The 19,450-nt window shown below is 39.5% G+C and overlaps 1 protein-coding gene across 1 annotated transcript; it reads right to left on the reverse strand.

Moving 5' to 3' along the window:
* Positions 1-836: 836 nt before the first annotated feature.
* Positions 837-6,258, reverse strand: SLN (sarcolipin). Its single transcript, XM_081952615.1, has 2 exons — positions 6,112-6,258; positions 837-1,573 (listed from the first exon to the last, which is right to left on the reverse strand). The coding sequence occupies exon 2, from the start codon at positions 1,470-1,472 to the stop codon at positions 1,377-1,379; it is 96 nt and encodes a 31-aa protein (XP_081808741.1). The 5' UTR covers positions 1,473-1,573; positions 6,112-6,258; the 3' UTR covers positions 837-1,376.
* Positions 6,259-19,450: the final 13,192 nt, after the last annotated feature.

Below are 19,450 nucleotides of genomic sequence, written 5' to 3' on the forward strand. Positions count from 1 at the left end.
ATGAGACCCTCCAAGACTTAAGGACTTATCCAATGTGTCAAAAGCAGGAAAATGGTGAAGTATTTGAGGATTAATGGTACTCATCATATTTGTTTTATGTTTCAGTTAGGGTTTTAAAAGATGACGTCCGTTTCTCGACAACAGGAGAAATGAGCAGACTATTTCTAATCTAGTCTAGAAAAAAAGTCTACAGGAAATTCAACCTAATGCCCATTTATCTGTAGATAAAGTCTCAATGAATGTAATGAGATTTCTTCAAGAGTAAAGTCTCAAGGGGAAAAAATATATTTCTGTGCATAATTAAGAAACTAGATTGTATATTAAATGGGTTTACCGTGGACCTCACACCATTCCTAAGAGGTCTGTAAGGGCATACCAGCATAAATATACCAGTGTGTCTACCATCCTTGTCTTACTGTCCCCATTTATTTGTGCTCATTTCATGTGCTCATGTCCATGTTTATACTTATACCTGTTATCTCTTACATGTTTGACAAACTAAATAAATAAAATAAAAAATAAAATATTAAGCCATATGCCCCTCTTCCGCCTTTGTAAGAACTTTTCTTCAGATCCTTTTCTGGAACTCTACAACTGAAAGATTTTGTGGTTTATGTATTTATGTTTGGGGGGGAAAGTGACATAGCTCATTGATATGCATGATTGAAGGCCCCGGATTCATGGTACCACCAGGCATTTAAGATTCATGTTTCAACCTGTTGTCCTATCAAAACTCTGTGTCTTGATCCATTCCTGATCTAGGTGTACCGGTAATATTGGTGTTTTATCAAATTCCTGCTTTTACATACTTCTAAATTATAATGCATACAACAATATTTAAAGATCTGAATTTAGTGTTCTTGCAATATAATAATAATCTGTTATCCGGTATGACAAGGCTTGCTTACAAAGGCAACATCAAGAAGACAATTAAAAAGAACAGGAAGTGCATCAAATGTTATGATTTATCCAAATGATAACAATGGTAGAACAGCATACGTCCACTAATGGATTATATAAAACTGAAACAATGAAGACTTCATGAGTGTTGAAGTCACGATAAGCTAATGCATTAATGAGTTGTCATCTTTGTAGCTACTATCATGATTCTAAGTGAGATACACCCATCATTTACAAAATAGAAATTCAGTCAAAAGAGCGTTTATGCCGTGCTTTGAAGAGAAATTAATGTACACCACCTTAGATCCAGTTGCATTGTTAGATATGTATAAATGAGGTATTTTGATTTTTTAAAAAATGAATTACATTTTTCTCTACATTAAAACTTGGAGCACACCAAGAAGCACATCTGAAGAGTAGCATTCTCATCCTTCACCGGAAGCAGATCCTTCCATGATTCCAGGAACATGAGTCTTTCATTCTTGATAAGACTTCACTAGAAGCCACATGAGGAGTACTGTGATCAGGACTATCATGAAGTTGAGGAAAAGTTCTTGCGTGGATCTATCCATGGCCTGGAAGAATCAACGAAAAGGAGAAACTCCGTCTGTGGGATGAACAGGATATGGAAGTCCTTGTTTCCCTTTGTCCTTGTGACCAACCTTGTCCTCACCTAAGGAACAAGAAAGATCCCAACAAAACTAGAGGTGTGAGTATCACAAGCATTCTGCGGGCCTATTTATAACACAACTAGCATAAGTAAATGTTATTTCTATTGCTAACCTTTATGCAAGCAAGAGATATTAAAAAAAGGCAGAAGATATCTCTAACAGCTTATCACCTTCTTCAGTTTCTATCGAGCCACAAGCCTTCTTGTCGACATCACCCAACCACCCCAACAAACAAGGCCATCATGCAAAGGATATTTAGATTTGCAATTATTTTTGTTTTTTGTGGTTTTGTACAGACATTATATCTTGGGGGAAAGTTATTAGTGATTACATTCTTATCAGCATTAAAACGAAAGGAAAGCACAGGCTTCCTTCCAGGCATTTTAAGATTCATCTTCAGCTGTTCCAAAAGTATAAGTATATCATGACTAATTCCTTGTGCTTATCCAAATACTAGAACCAGGGGTGGGCTTCAAAATTTTTAGCAAGGAGTTCTCTGCCCAGTGACTGGGTGGGAGTGGCCATGGTGGGCATGGCCTAGTTGGCCTCCTGCACCACGGTGGGGAGAAGAAATTTTGCTTCTCAAAATTTCCGCGACCGGTTCTGCAGAATTTGTCAGAACCTGCTGGATTTCACTCCTGATTTCAGGGCATCGCAACAGCTGTGTGGGAATGCAAAGCTCTCGTGAGAGTTAAGATTTATTGAGATCTGGGCCATTTTTTTCCTTCTCAGATGTAGCCATTGCAGACACTCAAATTAATTAAATTGGAGAGAATGAAAGCATGTATTATTGAAGGTCTCCCTCCAAGGAAACCAACAGGATGTTTCTAAACAAAACCACAATTAAGTTCCTAACTGCCTGACTACAAGGGGCCTTATTTTTAAGCAAGCATGCACACATTTCTACCAAGTATTAGACTGCATCCTAATGTTCACTTCCCTAAGGATAAGTCTAATTGCACTTAAATGGAACTTATTCTTAATAGCAATAGCACTTAGACTTATATGCTGCTTTACAGGGCTTTACAGCCCTCTCTAAGCAGTTTCAAGAGTCAGCCTATTGCCCCCAACAATCTGGGTCCTCATTTTACCCACCTTGGAAGGATGGAAGGCTGAGTCATCCTTGAGCCTGGTGGGATTTGAACTGCTGAACTAGCAGTCAGCCGGCAGTCAGCAAAAGTAGCCTGCAGTACTGCACTCTAACCACTGCCTTTATGCAAACACATAAAGGATAGCACTACTTTTAAAAGCCTATCAAGTGATAAACAGACATTTCCTAAGACAAGACAATTTTTTCATCCCATAGTCATTTTCCTTAGCAACAGTATAGATCTGGGTTTGGGTTTATGATCTTGACCACAAATGTTAATGAACATGCAGATGGTGCTGCAGTCCAAGTCTGCAGATGCTGGAGACTTACATATCTGAAGTTAATGTCCTAGAAAAAGTGTCAAAGCTGTGAAGGTCCTGCACTGAAATCTTAAAGTCAATCTTCCCCATGTGATATCCTCCAAAGGAGTCAGAACTACAATGTTCAGAATATTGGCAATGTCATGGCTAGGAATCTTGGGCTACCTTGGAAAGGTTCTTCCAAGTATAGGTAGAACTCCTCCCTTCCTTCCTTGATAGGCCTTCCTTCCTTCCTTCTTTCATAGGCCTTCCTTCCTTCCTTCCTTCCTTCTTTCCTTCCTTCTTTTGTAGGCCTTCGTGACTTCTTTCCTTCCTTCTTTCTTTCCTTCCTTCTTTCCTTCCTTCCTTCCTTCCTTTATAGGCCTTCCTTCCTTCTTCCCTTCCTTCCTTCCAGCCTTCCTTCCAGCCTTCCTTCCTTCCTTCCTTCCTTCCTTCCTTCCTTCCTTCCTTCCTTCCTTCCTTCCTTCCCAGGGAAGGACAACTAGGGAGACTGAATAGTCTTCGAAGACTATGCCTCCATCCACTGCACTGTTGACATGAACCAAAATATAACTATAACTCCCAAATGGAAAAAAAGAGAAGTAATTCTGATCCTTTCCTATTTTGATCAAATTGCTGCCATGACCCCAGTAACTCTCACAGAATATAGAATGAAATGGGTAATAATCCCACCACCCTCTTGATGTAAGAGAATTCCATGCATATTGGGTTATTTCCAAGCATCTTGGCCTAAATTTCTCTACTCAGTTAATGCAGAAATTGATGCTGGAAAAAGCCAGCAGTCTTGCAACAAGATAATCTTTAAATTAGAAGATCTTTGTTGGTTCTCCTACCTACAGAGCTGATATAATCAATCTTATGTCAGTTTTGCTTTAAGGTACAGATAAACTAAGGGATGTGGTGGCTCAGTGGCTAAGATGCTGAGCTTGTTGTTGAGAAAGGTTGACAGTTCAGTGGTTCGAATCCCTAGTGTCACGTAATGGAGTGAGCACCCGTTACTTGGCTTCTGCCAACCTAGCAGTTCGAAAGCACATAAAAATGCAAGTAGAAAAATAGGGATCACCTTTGGTGGGAAGGTAACAGTGTTCCGTGTGCCTTGGGCATTTAATCATGCTGACCACAAGACAACGGAGACGTCTTCAGACAGCACTGGCTCTTCGGCTTTGCAATGGAGATGAGCACCGCCTCCTTTACCTTTACAGTTAAACTCTAGGTGAGCGAATGGTAGCCTTACCTTCTCTCTCTCTTTTTTTGCCCAAATTTGCAGCACTAACCTTTTTAGGTATATAGGACAGTGAATATTTTATATGCATAGAAGTGTCTGCAAAGGACTTTAATCAAGGCAAAATAGGCAGCATTAAATTTCATGCCATCATGCATATAGATTTCTTGATTGGATGTAAATTACTGCAGGAATTGAATTCTCTCTTTTGACTCCCTTCATAAATTTGTGTTAGAAATCTATCTTGGGAAGAACTGTCATTTCCATTATTTGGAAAAGTTGTAATCTTTCATGTAGTTAAGAAAAGAATTGTATATTCTTTCTCCCTCCCTCTCCTTTTTTCTTTTTGAGATAAGCTTTCTGGGCCATATAAAGACATATAAAAGAATAATTCTTAAAAATAGCATAGCTATTATTCAAGATTCACTAGCTCTTTTTTATTCTCCCTGATTAAAACCTGTCAATAAATAGCATTCCCAGCCTGGTACTTTCCTGATATTTGAGGATCACAGTTCTATATTTATTTATTATTTTAATATATTATATTTCTTTAATACATTTATTATTTGCATGCAGGACTAAAGCTCTATATCTGCAGGAAGTAAAAAAAAATCATAGAGCCATATTTAAAAAAAACAGGTTTCAGAGAACTTGTTAGATAGTCCGCAATTCTGTGAATGTTTTTTTCCATACTTTTTTTCCCCTAATAGTAGTTTAGTCCATTTATTTTGGGAACTAAAGAATATTAAGAGGCTACAGAAACATCTTTTAAAATAACCTGAGCATCAAATACTTTCATTTTCTTAGGTGGTCTTGAGCTTGATTTATGTATTTAAATTTTCAAACTTTCTACAGGATCCATAAATGAAGAGAATAAGTTCCACCCAATTCCTACACTGATTTTACAGGGGCTGATTCATGTATCCAGAAAGGATACGTAGTTAAGGTATCTGCCAGCTACAGGTTAACGTGACAAAATATTATAATAGGATTGTTTATGTTAGTGCTATTAATTGGGGAGTAATATAACAAAACACAAAGCTGTAAACGTAATACATTTGAAAAGGCATAATGTCCATAGTAATGCTCGAGACTCTTGTAAGAGATATCACTGATTAATTTTTGGAAGTTGAGCCATGGCAACTGGATTTCTTTTCTTGTTGGTTCGAAATATTTCATTGCTTATCCAAGTAGGTAGCTTCTTCAATCCAAGTAGCATGTTGGTTGGTTTCCCCCTTACCAATTTGCTCAGACTGAAGAAGCTACTTGGATGAGCAGCTGAACATTTCAAACCAACAAGAAAAGAAGTCCAGACATCTCTACCTGGACAGACCCAACTTCCAGACATCTCTACCTGAATGTTTGAGAATCTTTACTGACCTAACCCTAGCTTTTTTCTTCTACAAAAGTCTTGGGTTGAGAGATGATAGCTTGCCTAAAGCTCCTGAGTTGCTCCACCAAGAAGCTAAGATTGCATTCATGTTCTTCAGTCATTCAGGTTATTATTCAGCTTCTATGTTAAACTAGTTCTGGGAAAGATAAGTCTCTCTGGCCTTGCAATAGTAGAATTCTTGTGACCCTGTCCCATCAGATCCAACCAGTGGTCCTGATCGATCCAGCTTCCCTGAATCGAAATATATCTGACCTCCATTTCAAATACATACATAAGGATAATCCTGTGTCCTTATTAACAAGCATTATATCCAATGATTAATAATAGTACCTTTAATAAGAAACAAAGAATGCCAATACTATACATCATTAAAAGTTTTCTGGCTATACAAATACCATGGGAAAGCCAGACGTTTCTATAGCTTTAAACCTCAGGGATGTTAGTTTTCTTTTTCTTTTTTTCTTTGAAGAAGAAGAAATAAGATCTAGGCATATCAAATGCATCTATTGCTCTACCTGCAGAAGATGGATGGAGCACCAGAGTGGGATGCCCAGAGCTTCTCAGCTTCTTCTCATCGTCTGGGTGAGAATTCTTCTGCTGGAACTAAAGTAGTCTGAGGGAGGAGAGCATTGGCAACATAAGCAGTGATGTCACAGGCTTCCTATTTAAGTGTGGTTAAGCTGATGAGCAGAATTCAGATGAGGTTTTTGGGGTATTGGGGGTGGGGAGGCGAGAATATGTTTAGATTTTCATATTTTCAGATCCTCTTCTGATTTGGTTATAAGAATGTCAAAAATTCTGAATCGGGAAGAAACGTTCGTTATATTTTCCCCCCCAGAAAGTTGATTCTGCTTCAAAGCATCCAGTAACATATTGATCAGCAAAGCAACGGGAAAGAGAGACACGGATAAAGCGAGAGAAAATTCCAGGTTGCCTGGAATTCTCAATATTCTTTAGGCTCAAGAAGTCTTAATCGTTTGACAAACGAGCTTTCAAATTCCAGGTTCTGTGCAGATTATTTGACAAGCACAGCCACCTGTTCCTGTCGCGCCCCACATTCTTATTATAGTAATCTCTTCGCTTCTCATATTCCTATAGGATGAGTCCAAGAAGAAAGAGCAGCAGGTGCCAAACCTTCTTTGTATTACAAGATGAAGTAACAAGCTAAACTGTTATAAAGGGATTCCAATTTTCAGTCTGAACCAATAGCATGTGGACTTAGTTAGTCATCTCCTAATTCATTTTCTTAAAAGGTTTTTTGGAATATAAATTCATTCATAAATATATTCTTTCTTTCTATCTATCTATCTATCATCTATCTATCTATCTATCTATCTATCTATCTATCTATCTATCTATACATACATACATACATACATACATACATACATACATACATACATACGGCTAGCTGATGAGAGCTAAATAGCTTGAAATAGATCTATACTAGTCTCCCTTTATTTATTTATTGGCACAAATACAACACAAATGTAACAATGGCAACATTAAAAATATGGTTTTCTGCCTGGATGGTCTCCTGGAGTGAGCCGAAAGACAGAAAAGGGAAGCAGTGTGTTCCGTCCCATATTTGGGCATACCAGGGTTTGTGACACAATACATACATACATACATACATACATACATACATACATACATACATACATACATTTGTGTTACAACCACTGGTATGCCCAAATCTCCCTTTATTTATTTATCAGCACAAATACAACACACACACACACACACACGTGTGTGTGTGTGTGTGTGTGTGTGCTCCAGCATAACTCTGGAACACCTTGAGCAATTTCAGCCAAATTTGATACACAGATGGCTTACCCTCTGGAGAAAAATATTGTGGTAAGATACCCCTAACACCCCTTTGGGGGGCTGTTCTGTTAAGATACAGCCTCTTGTGCCTTAAAATGGCTTCTACTGTACAGTGCAATAGAGTTGCCATGGTAATGGCTTCATAGTACTCCACAAGAGAGTTCCCTCTGGTAAGGGGGAAAATCCAACGTTAGAAATCATGTTTGGTCCGGACATTTCCCCCCTATAAATAAATACCCAGGCAACACCAGGTTATCGGCTAGTGTTTATATATACTTTATTGTCCAATCACACTTGGCCAATAAAGAACATTCTACTCTGTATTCTTTGGTGGTAAATACCTAAAATAAGCCTCCTGATGGGACTCCCATTAGCAATTTTGGCAAGCTATAAATTCTTAATTGATTTTACTTGTATTTCATTTGTGTTTAGTTTTTGTTTCATTGTTGTAAACCATCTCATGGTGTTTGTACAAGCAGAAAGACAGTATATAAATTTAAGGAATAAACACAAGAAAATGTTACTTCTGTTTTTAATGACAGAAATAGAAGTACATCGAGCACAAACATTCCTCTTTCACACTTGAAAGCTGATAATGTAGCATATTAAGCACAATTGAACTTCTCATGAACCTCTCTGGCTACCAATATGCCCAGAGTTTCTTGCAGAAGGCGGGGTTTTCAAGAGGAGGTGAATGACTATTGAGAGCCGCGGTGGCCCAGTGGTTAGAGTACAGTACTGCAGGCTACTTCTGCTGATCACTGGCTGCCAGCAGTTTGGCAGATCGAATCTCACCAGGCTCAAGGTTGACTCAGCCTTCCATCCTTCCAAGGTGGGTAAAATGAAGACCCAGATTGTTGGGGAAAATATGCTGACCCTGTAAACCACTTAGAGAGGGCTGTAAAGCATTGTGAAGCCATATATAAGTCTGTTGATATTGTTATTGCTATAAAATCTGCCATCTATAGTTAAGCCATTGAGTGCTGATGATGTTACTTAGTTGGATAATGAAACATCTGCCAGAAAGCAATCAAGCTCAGAAAGCTTCAAGGACCTTACAGTTAGACTCACTCACTGAAATGGAGCAAAATCCTGAAAGAGTAACTTTAAAATTCCCTTAACTGATTTAACAAATATTCTGCTTCTATGCTAACTGCGAGTGATGTAAATAAATATCTCGTTCCAACAGTTCTATTTTTCCATACAGATGCTAAAGTGTCTATTCCTGCTAAGAAAATAATGTTTGGCTTTCTAATCTTCAACCAATAGCTACACATGAAGTGGAAAGAGAAGATGTATGCACCTTCTTCTTCCAATGAAGTTTCTAGAACCATCCATACAAGGCTGATCTAAAATGGTACTGCTTTGTTAATTTAAGAGACTACTTTCAGCTACTTTCAGGTAAGGAGTTGGAGAAATGGGACAAACTGAGTAGGGCCAAGTCTTGCATGTGATGGCACCAGGCAATCTTTCATGGAAGTTCTCTTGTTTAATTGGACGCAACATGTGCACTACTTGCCAGATGTGTTTTTCTCTCTGTTTACATGTATACATCCAAATTAGTCTGTGTTGTTTCTATTTATATTATATGACTGTGTCATATAATATATGTGGGTATGTATGTATGTATGTATGTATGTATGTATGTATGTATGTATGTATGTATGTATGTATGTATGTATGTATCTGCCTCTGCCTACCAGCATCCAGGTATTCAGCTGACACATGGTAACAAGGTCAGCCAATGAATAGGCATAGCAACTAAGTCAGCCAATAAGGGCTATTTGGACTCTGAAATTTGCTGTGTGAGCAACAAGGAGACAGGAAGGAGCCTGGCTTAGCCGAGAACTGAAACTGCTTGTGCTTTGCTTGCATTTACTGCTACCTTGGAAAACCTGCTTTTGGTAATCTATTGTATATTATTATTATTTTGAATCCTGCTGAATCAGTTACTGTGCTTTCTGAATGGGATTGCTGCTGGAAACTCTGACCAGCCAGGTCAGCTTCAGCACCTATTGCAGCCTGATTCAGCACAGCTGATTGGTGGGTGGATCAGACTGCCGGAATACCCCCAATCAGCTGTTCCAGGCTGCAGGAATTGCCACAGACCATCGCTGCTTCCATGCCTTGTAGGGGTGGGTGGAGCTACATTTGGTGTATAAGATGCACCCAGCTTTTCACCCTCTTTTTTTTGGGGGGGGGAAAAGGTGTGTCTTACATTCTGAAAAATACAGTATTTATTCTGTCATAGCTATGTAGTGTATATTGGTGAGGATGACCCTCTCAGAGCTGTATGCAACAAAATTTAATTTTAATATATGTTGATTAGTGTACATTCGAAGTGACAATAAAATTTCTATTCCATTCCATTCAATTCCTTTCCATTCTATTCTATTCTATTCTATGTTCATTAGTTAGGCGGTGTGCCAAAAAAGGAGGCTCTAACTTTTATCCACTGAATCAGAGAGGGCTCTTCAGGCTACCAAAATAAGTGCAGGGAACTCATGTGTCCCTGTTGCATGGCTATTCCAACAAGCATCCACATGGGGGTAGGTAGGGATGTGTATCATGCCATTGTTACTCAAATTACTCCTCTTACGTACTTATGCATGCAATGTTGAAACACCCATTGAAAAGAGAGCATTCCCAACATGACATGATGCACGTTTTGTCATTTGGGTGTCATCTTCATTAAGAAAGAGGGTGTTGGACAACTTTCCCAGCTAACATGGTTGGCCAAATCATATCATGCTTCCTTATACATTATTTCAGTTAAAATCTATCACCCCTAAAAAAAAAATCCACAGAAAGACAGAGTGACTGAAATAACACTTTTCTGATTTTTCTAACAGAAGATTCTAGCAGTTGACATCACTGATGAGTGATATTTTAGAAGCGTAGCTGCCTATCCATTTGTAATCTTTATTTCTTTCTGTTTCTTTCCTTTTGGAGTAAGTACATAATACTTACAGATATGCTGCACGTTTAAAGGATGCCCATGCTAAATTGTACAGAGAAGATGAAAATTGATAGTGTATATTAATTTCCCCAACCTGGACATCATTCAAAAAACATGTCATTTCAGAATTTCCAATCCATTGCTTTAAAATTAAAGTCCAAAAATAAGGGGAATTTACCCAGGCTGAAGAAGGTTGAACTAAGTTCCCTTGCTTAGCTACCTTCTCATTGGTGGATTACTGAACATGCCGGCTAGAGAAATCTGAGAGTTTATTTATTTATTTATTTGATTTGTCAATCATTTACATGATAATAGGTATAAGAATAAACCTGAGTAAGAATTAAATGGGTACAAATAAATGGGGGCAGTAGGGCAGGAACGGTAGGCATGATGGTGTGCTTATGCATGCCCCTTACAGACCTCTTAGGAATGGGGTGAGGTCAATAGTAAGTTTAAGGTTAAAGTTATGGGGATTTGAAGATAACAACAGAGTCAGGTAGTGCATTCCAGGCATTGACCACTCTGTTGAGGAAGTCGTATTTTCTGCAATCAAGTTTGTAGTAGTTTACATTGAGTTTGTATCTGTTGTGTGCTCTTGTAATATTGCAGTTGAAGCTGAAGTGGTCATTGATTGGTAGGATGTGGTAGCGGATAATTTTGTGTACTACACTTAAGTCCGATCGTAGGCGTAGCTCTAGGTTGTCCAAGCCCAAAATTTCAAGCCTGGTGGTGTAGGGTATTATGTTGCAAGCAGAGGAGTGTAGTAATCTTCTCATGAAATAGCTCTGGACTCACTCAATTGTATTAATGTCCGATACACAGTGTGGATTCCAGACAGATGAGCTGTGAAGTTTACATATCTTAAACTTGAGAAAAACTGACTTAGAATGTATCTGTGGCTTTCTTATTCCACACAAAGCCATTTTCCTAACTGGTTCTCATCTTTGCACCTTTGGTGAAACCAGCAACATGTTCATCCACTTACCTAGTAGCTCTGTGTCAATGAGGTTTGAATTCTGTTGAGGAAACTATGTACATGCAGGCTACTGTTTCTTCAGTGCTCTGTAGAACCTAAAGAATGTAGAATGTCAAGAATGGTATTGCAGATGGTCATTGAATGAGGCAGGTTAGAATCCTGCATTCTATTCCTTTTTCCCTTGTCGACACGCCTACATGTTAGTCTTCCCAGGGAGGGCAAATAAAATTGGATGATTGACTGTGTATAAAAAAGGATTCTCTTCTGGAATTGGGAATTGTGTAGAAACTGAAGTGAAATATCACAAGTGTACCTTCAGGAAACTTCTGCAAAGTGCAACGTGGCATTTTTCAAAGCCTGCGGGGAGAAAGGAAGCGCAATTTCAAACAAGACGGTTTCATCCATTACTTTGATAACAACTTAATAATGTTAGGAAAGTACCTATGGCTTTTTAAAATACAGGCTGTCTTAATTACTGTTGCTATTACATGAGTATTTGAAACAGCCATCCTATTTGCTAAAGGTCATACCGTACGGATATCGTTTGATCCTTCCTCCCCAAAAAAAGAAGAGCAGGTGGCTTTTCTAGTTTCTGTTGGCAACAGTTCTGAGGTGTGTTTGTGCTGAGAGATAAGAACCTGCCAGAAATACTAAATCGATGTTAGGGTAGAGAGAAAGCTTACATAAGATGAAATGAAAATACACATTGAAGGAGAGCCATGTTAAATCATGCCAATAGGACATCTAATTCCCACTCTGGCCAACTAAGCTTTAATGGAAAGCCCAAAAGAAATATTAAGGATAAATATAACTGAAAGAGCCATCAATGGATGTAACAAGATCATTTTATCCTGAGTTTCAGTGCCAAAATTAAATAGTTTGGGGTCCCTCTGAGCTTGGTTATTTTCTTGCAGACATTTCATTACATTAATTACCCAACGAGGCAACATTATAAGTGCTAGGAAGTTTGTATGAGAGCTGTGGTGGCGCAATGATTAGAATGCAGGATTGCAGGCTAACTCTGCCCACAGCCTGGAGTTCGATCCTGATGGGGCTCAAGGTTGTCTCAACCTTCCGAGGTCAATAAAAGTAGGACCCAGATTGTTTGGGGGAAGATGCAAATAATGCTTCTTCATTGTAAACTACTTGGAGAGAGTTGTAAAGTGCTTTGGAGCCATATATAAGCCTAGAATTTGCTAAATCCAAATGTGGAATCTTATCCACATGTCAAGCAGAGCATGAGAGTGTGGTTGAACATGCAAATGGGAAGGTTGAGGATGCTAGCTCCTCCCCTTCTTGCCACCTGTTCTTTTATAAGCCACCTGTTCATCTTCCTCTAGTTAGCAAATTATTCCAGTTGAGAAAAAAGGAGAGATGTAGAGGAAAAAGCAACACTCAATTTATTTGTTTTTTTAATTTGTTAATATGCTGCCCATCTCGCTATCCAAAGTGATTCTGCAGAAGTTTAGTTTCAGAGGGAATTATTGCTCTCCCTTTTTATTAATTCCTTTATATAATATAATGCGCGATGTATGCATCATTGAATACTAGTTGGAAAAAATAGTGTACGGTAAATTTAATTGTATACACATAGTATATCAATTTCCCAGGGCCCTCAAACTATTTAGGAATGCAGTGCAGAGTTACCAGATCACCTGGACTTAGAAATCCAGATATTCATTGGATGTCAACGAAGCATTCAAGGGTGTTTTGTATCCCTTTGCTAACATCTAGCACTTCTCTGAATTTTTGATCTCCAGCTTTGGTCGTTGTGGTTATTACCAGTGGTGGGATTCAAATAATTTAACATCCGGTTCTCTGCCCTAGTGACGAGCTGGGTAAGTGTGGCTGGGTGGTCATGTCACTGGGTGGGCGTGGCCAACTTGATCTCACTCATGTCAAGGGGCGCTTCGCCTCACCCAGCCTCTCGTGACCCTGGGGATGCTGTAATGGTGGTAAGTGTGAAAAATGGTCATAAGTCACTTTTTTCAGTGCTATTGTAACTTTGAATGGTCACTAAATGAACTGTTGGGGTGTATGGGGTGTTCAGGGAGAGATAGCATCTCTGGTATAGGGGCATGTTGTGTCCTTTTAGGGCAGCTTGTTTTAAGGGCAGCTTTGGGGGCAGCTCATCCACCTTTGGTTCCCATCTGTTACTCAGCTCTCACTTGTGGCTCCTAGTAGCTGTAGCATGTGCAGCAGCCACACCCTGGGCAACAGCTTCAATAGGCTAGCCAAACCAGGTTGAGAGTAACCGTTGGGTCATTGACCTTCAGTGAGATAGGGACTTGTCTATCCGGACCATGTGAAGACAGATTCTTGTGGGCTGGGCGGATGAAACCTACTAAAATAAGACAACGGTCATGAAGGCAGTCTCTGCAAGTGATGTGGTATGCTAAGAGCATGACAAGACACAAAAGACGCCCTGGACAACTACTGTGTCCAGTCAACTGTCTTGACTCTTGTCCTGCTATTGGAGCAAGATGACATCTGGGAAGAGAGAGTGAGGCTGACTCTGTGCACCTTTCCCTCATTTTAACCCAATTCATGTGCAAGTCTTGACATCCCCCCCAACTAGATGTCAAGGTCCTATTCGAATATGATGGATGAACATCAAATGAACTGTTGTAAGTCAACAATTACCTGTACAAAAATACAAAAAGCTCCTTTGCTTGCAAAAAGCTGCCCCAAACACCAATCATTAGATTAGAGATACCTGCAAGCTGGAGTTACAAATCAAGCAATAAGGGTAAACCGGAGAGGTAATTTCTGTAAGCAGGGCAATAAAGATTGGGCTAGAAACATCACCAGAATGTGGGAAAAAACAAAAGAAGATTTCTTTCAATGACCGGTTCTCCAAACTGCTTAGAAAGTTAACAACCAGTTCTCCCGAATACGTACGAACTGGCTGAATCCTACCACTGGTTATTACTCTCATGCCTTCTGTGCATATTTGCAAACTTTCTGCATGATTGCTCACATTTGAAATTTCAAGCCAACCACTATTACAGATATAGTAGTCTGGCCTTGTCATTCAACACCAAGAAACAAAGTCATATATTTGCTTGATGACATGGAACCTTTGAAGATTCTAGGTCTTGGTAGGATCTGCTTACCAACAGTTACCAAAATACAGCTTAGATGCCGCAGATTCCTGGGGGAATTATATACTTTTACTACAGCATCAGACTCTTTGCAAATTGTTATTGTTCCGAAAATCAGTTTAAATCCTCTAACCTTTTAAAAAAATCTGGCTTAAATTCCCTTCTCATGTTTTATAGTGTAATTTAAGATACCACTCTATATTTATCGTCAACATACATGCGTCAATTTCATTTTAGACCAGTCCTCAAGGAGCATGCCGACCTTACTAGTAATCTTATGTGATTGCAATGCAATTGCTCATAATGTTATGAAGTGAGCAACCTTTTGGTAACCAGGGACATAGTGAAAAGGCCAGACTTGTGCAGCTGGAAAGGCAGCATTTTCCAGTTTTCTCTTGTTTAGGAGTATCTTTTGCAATGTTATTCCCACAACAATCCTTTTAGGATATGCTGGGCAGAAAAATACCAGATGGCACTCAGTTAATATGTAAAAAAGATGTGGAGACTCTAGAAAGAGTGCGGAGAAGAGAAACCAGGATGATTAGGGAACTGGAGGCTAAAACATATGAAGAACAGTTACAGGAACTGGGTATGTTTAGTTTAATGAAAAGAAGGACTAGGGGAGACATGATAGCAGTGTTCCAATATCTCAGGGGTTATCACAAAGAAGAGGGAGTCAAACTATTCTCCAAGGCACCTGAGGGCAGAACAAGAAGCAATGGGTGGAAACTAATCAAGGAAAGAAACTTAGAACTAAGGAGAAATTTCCTGACAGTTAGAACAATTAATCAGTGGTACAACTTGCCTCCAGAAGTTGTGAATGCTCCAACACTGAAAGTTTTTAAGAAATTGTTGGATAATAATTTGTCTGAAATGGTATAGGGTTTCCTGCCTAAGCAGGGGGTTGGACAAGAAGACCTCCAAGGTCCCTTCCAACTCTGTTGTTCTGTTCTATTCTATTCTATTCTAATATTAAGATGCGGGGGCATTCTGGGAGTTTAAGTCCACACATCGTAATGTTGCTGAGGTTGAGAAACACTGGTATAGAAGTTTTGCATCTTCCTTTTGAAGTTTTTAAGAAAGGGTTGGATAGCTACCTTACATGGATTGTTTCCAGCACAATGCAGATGGTTGGATTAGGTGATCTTAGGATCCCTTCCAAGTCCACAACTTTTTTAATTGTATGAACTTCATCTTCACAGCACCATTGGAATAATTGTGGAAGGATACCAAGGAGGCTGCAGCAAATAAATTGTTCTGTTACATTGGAATCATATTTATTCTCCAGGAATCTCCAGGGGCAGGGCCAATCAGAGGTGGTATTTACCGGTTCTCCAGAACTGGTCAGAACCAGCTGAATACCACCTCTTGTGTTTGGTTAGTTCCTGTGATACTATAAGTTTCACTGTTCACAATTGGCTTCTAGGTGACGTTTTATTGAATAGCAGATGAGAATTGTTTTAAAATCATTACACCTTTCCTTAGGATATCACATGGTTCTATTGTTTGTATCAGAGCATACATTCTGGTCCTATTGATGCTTCTTAGAGCAGCCTTAATCTCATTATTATCTCCCAGTAGTTTGTGGGGAGGAAACACCCCTTAGGTCAAGTTCTAACCATGGCAGAATCAAACTGAATCAAGTCCCACTCAATGTCTCTCGCCTGGTGAACAAACAAGTGTCACATCACTAAAACCAATAAAGTAGGTTTTTTTGACAGCATGAGACAAGATGGCAGCTGCACTCACCCAATTGAAATCCTGCCCTTACTTTACAGATTTTCACAGGTATAGTTTCTAGATTTATTTAACTCTCCTCATAAACACATCTCACTTCTCATTATGTACTGGTAAGCATCATAAAACAGAGATTGAAGCAGAGTGATGAGAAGAAAGGGGAGTGCTGAAAAAGATTTGATTACCAATAGAAAAGGATATTTGTAGTTCAGGGTTGAACTGTGAAGTCCTTGGTGCTCTCTGAGCTTGGTGGTTTTCTTGAAGATATTTCATTATCCACTATTTGCTCAACTAAATACCTGAGTGACCTTCCCAAGAAGAATGAAGATAGCATTTGAGAGATTACATCTATATATACTGAGTATCAGAGGTGGTGTTCAGCTGGTTGTCACCAGTTCAGGCAAACCGGTAGCGGTGGCTGCAGGAGGCTCCGCCCACCAGCTCCAATGCATGTGCTCACGTTTGAGAATTGGTAGGGAAGGTAAGTTAATTCCATCACTGCTAAGTAAATATACTTAGCTTGATGGGAATCAGTGTCCCATCACAGCTTGATGGGAATCAGTGTCCCATCACAGCTTGATGGGAATCGGTGTCCATGGGCGTCACCTTGGCTACCTGTCCAATCTCATTTAGAACCCTAGAAAATCAGTCTTTTGAAAGCACATGGCTAGACATATTCGATTACCTCACTGCCCCAGAATTTAGCATTATTTATTTTATATTTCCACTGTTGGTATAAATATATGGAGGGGATTGTTTTCTAGCCTTGCTGTTCATACCCCCTGCATAGGATCAAGACTGTGCTGTTGCCACACAGCAGACAAGCCATTTTGTGCTACAGACATTGCATTTGGACTTTTAGCTACGATAAATAATTGATGTGATAACGCCCTATGAATTTGTAATTTTTTTTATTTCTGTCATGTTAAAAATGACTGTCTGATGGGCAATTTTTAGACAGACTTGGGGCATGTGTAAATAGCGCAGATGTAAATGTGTTTTATAGCCAACTAGCTGATAACCCAGAGTTGCACGGGTATTTTTTACAGGAGAAAATATCTGGACCAAACATAATTCCTAATGTCAGATTTTTCTTACCAGAGGGAGCCCCCTTGTGGAGTACTGTGAATCCATTACCATGGCAATTCCACTGCGCTGTACAGTAGAAGCTATTTTACGGTAGTACAGTAGAAGCCATTTAAGACACAAGAGCTGTATCTTAACAGAATACACACCCCAGAGGGTTTTAGGGATGTCTTACCCCCACAATTTTTTCCCCAGAGAGTAAGTTATCTGTGTACCAAGTTTGGTTGAAATTGCTTGAGGCGTTCCAGAGTTATGCTGGAATACACATATATACACACACAGCCATTTGTGTGTATGTGTGTGTGTGTGTGTGTGTGTATGTATGTATCGTGTCATATATATATATATATATATATATATATATATATATATATATATATATATATATATATATATATATATATATATATATATATATATACACATACATACACACACAAACATACACATACATCATCATATACATATACACATACACATACATATACAATGGTGCTGATTGGTGCTGGCTGTGTGTCCGTTGTTGTTTTCTGTTGTAATGGCCTGGGTGGTGGGTGGGGCTCGTTTGTTGACTAGGGCTGGTTTCCAGATGTCTGGTAGACGGGCGGTATCGTCACGTTTATTCATGTTGTGGGGGAGTTTCTCTATTTCGATAGCTTCCATAATTATTCTCTTGTTGAAGTGTTCAGTTTTGGAGATTAATTTGGTTCATTCAAAATTAATTTCATGTCCTGTAGCTTTAAGGTGCTGGAAAAAGGAGGAAGTTTTTTTCTTTTTTTTTCTTACTGCGTTCTTGTGTTCTGCGATGCATGCATTTATTCTCCTGTTCATTTGTCCTATGTATGTTGGAGGGCAGATTTTGCATGGTATTTCTTAGACTCCTTGGTTTTCTAGCTGGATTTTGTCTTTGGGGTTTCTTAAGATGTTGGCTATTTTTTGGTCAGTGTTGAAGGCTGTCTTGATATTGTGTTTGTGGAGAATTTTGCTGTGGTTCCTTAGATGTAAGGGAGGAGGGTGATGCCATTGTCCTGTTCTGTGTCTCTGTGTCAGGCCTGTAGTTATGTTCTTTTTGGGATCTTTGGCCTGCCACACTTTCTTATAATTTTCTATGCTGTTTCAATAGTGTAGTAGTTGGGAGGGGGGAATAGAAAGGAGTAGGATTGTGGAATGGATTGTTGACATTCTTTTGTAGAAGCCAAGGTCATCTTTTGTTTCCGCATCTCGACACCTGGCCGGAAGAAGATGGGTGTACATGCCAGTGTGGAAGATGATGATTGGAACATGTGATGGATTTGTGGGTGTGGGGATAAATCATGAACTTTCAACTGGGTGAACCTACAGGATGTAAATCCAGAGTTGGAATTTCCATAGCCGTGCTAAATTGCCTGCGGAATAAATTGGACCTTTAAGGATGTTTTGCCTTGGACAATGATTTATTTCTGCATGGTATTTAGAACCCTAACATTATTCCAACTCTGCTCTTTAAAATAATTCACTAGCACCCTCCCCCTCTCAAGGGGGAAGGGCTGGTGATGGAAGATCTGGTGATGGGGGTCTCGGCATTCCCAACGCTGACTGGGACAGCATAAATATCAGCGAAGGATTAATGAGAAGTTTTTGGTGATAAGAAGCTGAGTGCGGAACTTCAAAGGCAATGGAATGCTGTTTCCAGTTTAATTGCATCTGGAGGAATGCAGGAGGAGACACGACAAGACGAAGGAAAATCTCAGACGTACTTCTTCAGCAAAATGTGAGTGCACACTTCCCCTCCTTTCCCCCCCCCCCAGCTTGGAAGCAAGATTTGGGGGGGAAAAAAACCTAGAACGGAGGCTTGGGCTCCTTCCAGACGGCAATAAATGAAATGACTTATTACCATGCAACTAGCTGGGAGAAAGATTCCCTTTCAAAATGGGAATTTCAAAGGAGACAGGAAGAAGGGATTTTGCCAGCATCTGTCACTTGCAAGCCACCACAAATGGGGCTGCAACCAGTAAATGAAGCAAAACTAAGTTGGGCTTTCTTCCCAGGATTTGGATGGGAGAGATGCTACTTGCCACCTCCTTTGCCATCAGCATGGGGAAATGCTCCAAGCCAGCAGAGGGCACCTACTTGGCCCATAACTCCTCCAAGCCAGCTTAGGGCACCTACTTGGCCCATAACTCCTC

Source organism: Natrix helvetica (genome assembly GCF_964273705.1).
Source record: "Natrix helvetica genome assembly, chromosome: 4".
Lineage (NCBI taxonomy): Eukaryota > Metazoa > Chordata > Lepidosauria > Squamata > Natricidae > Natrix > Natrix helvetica.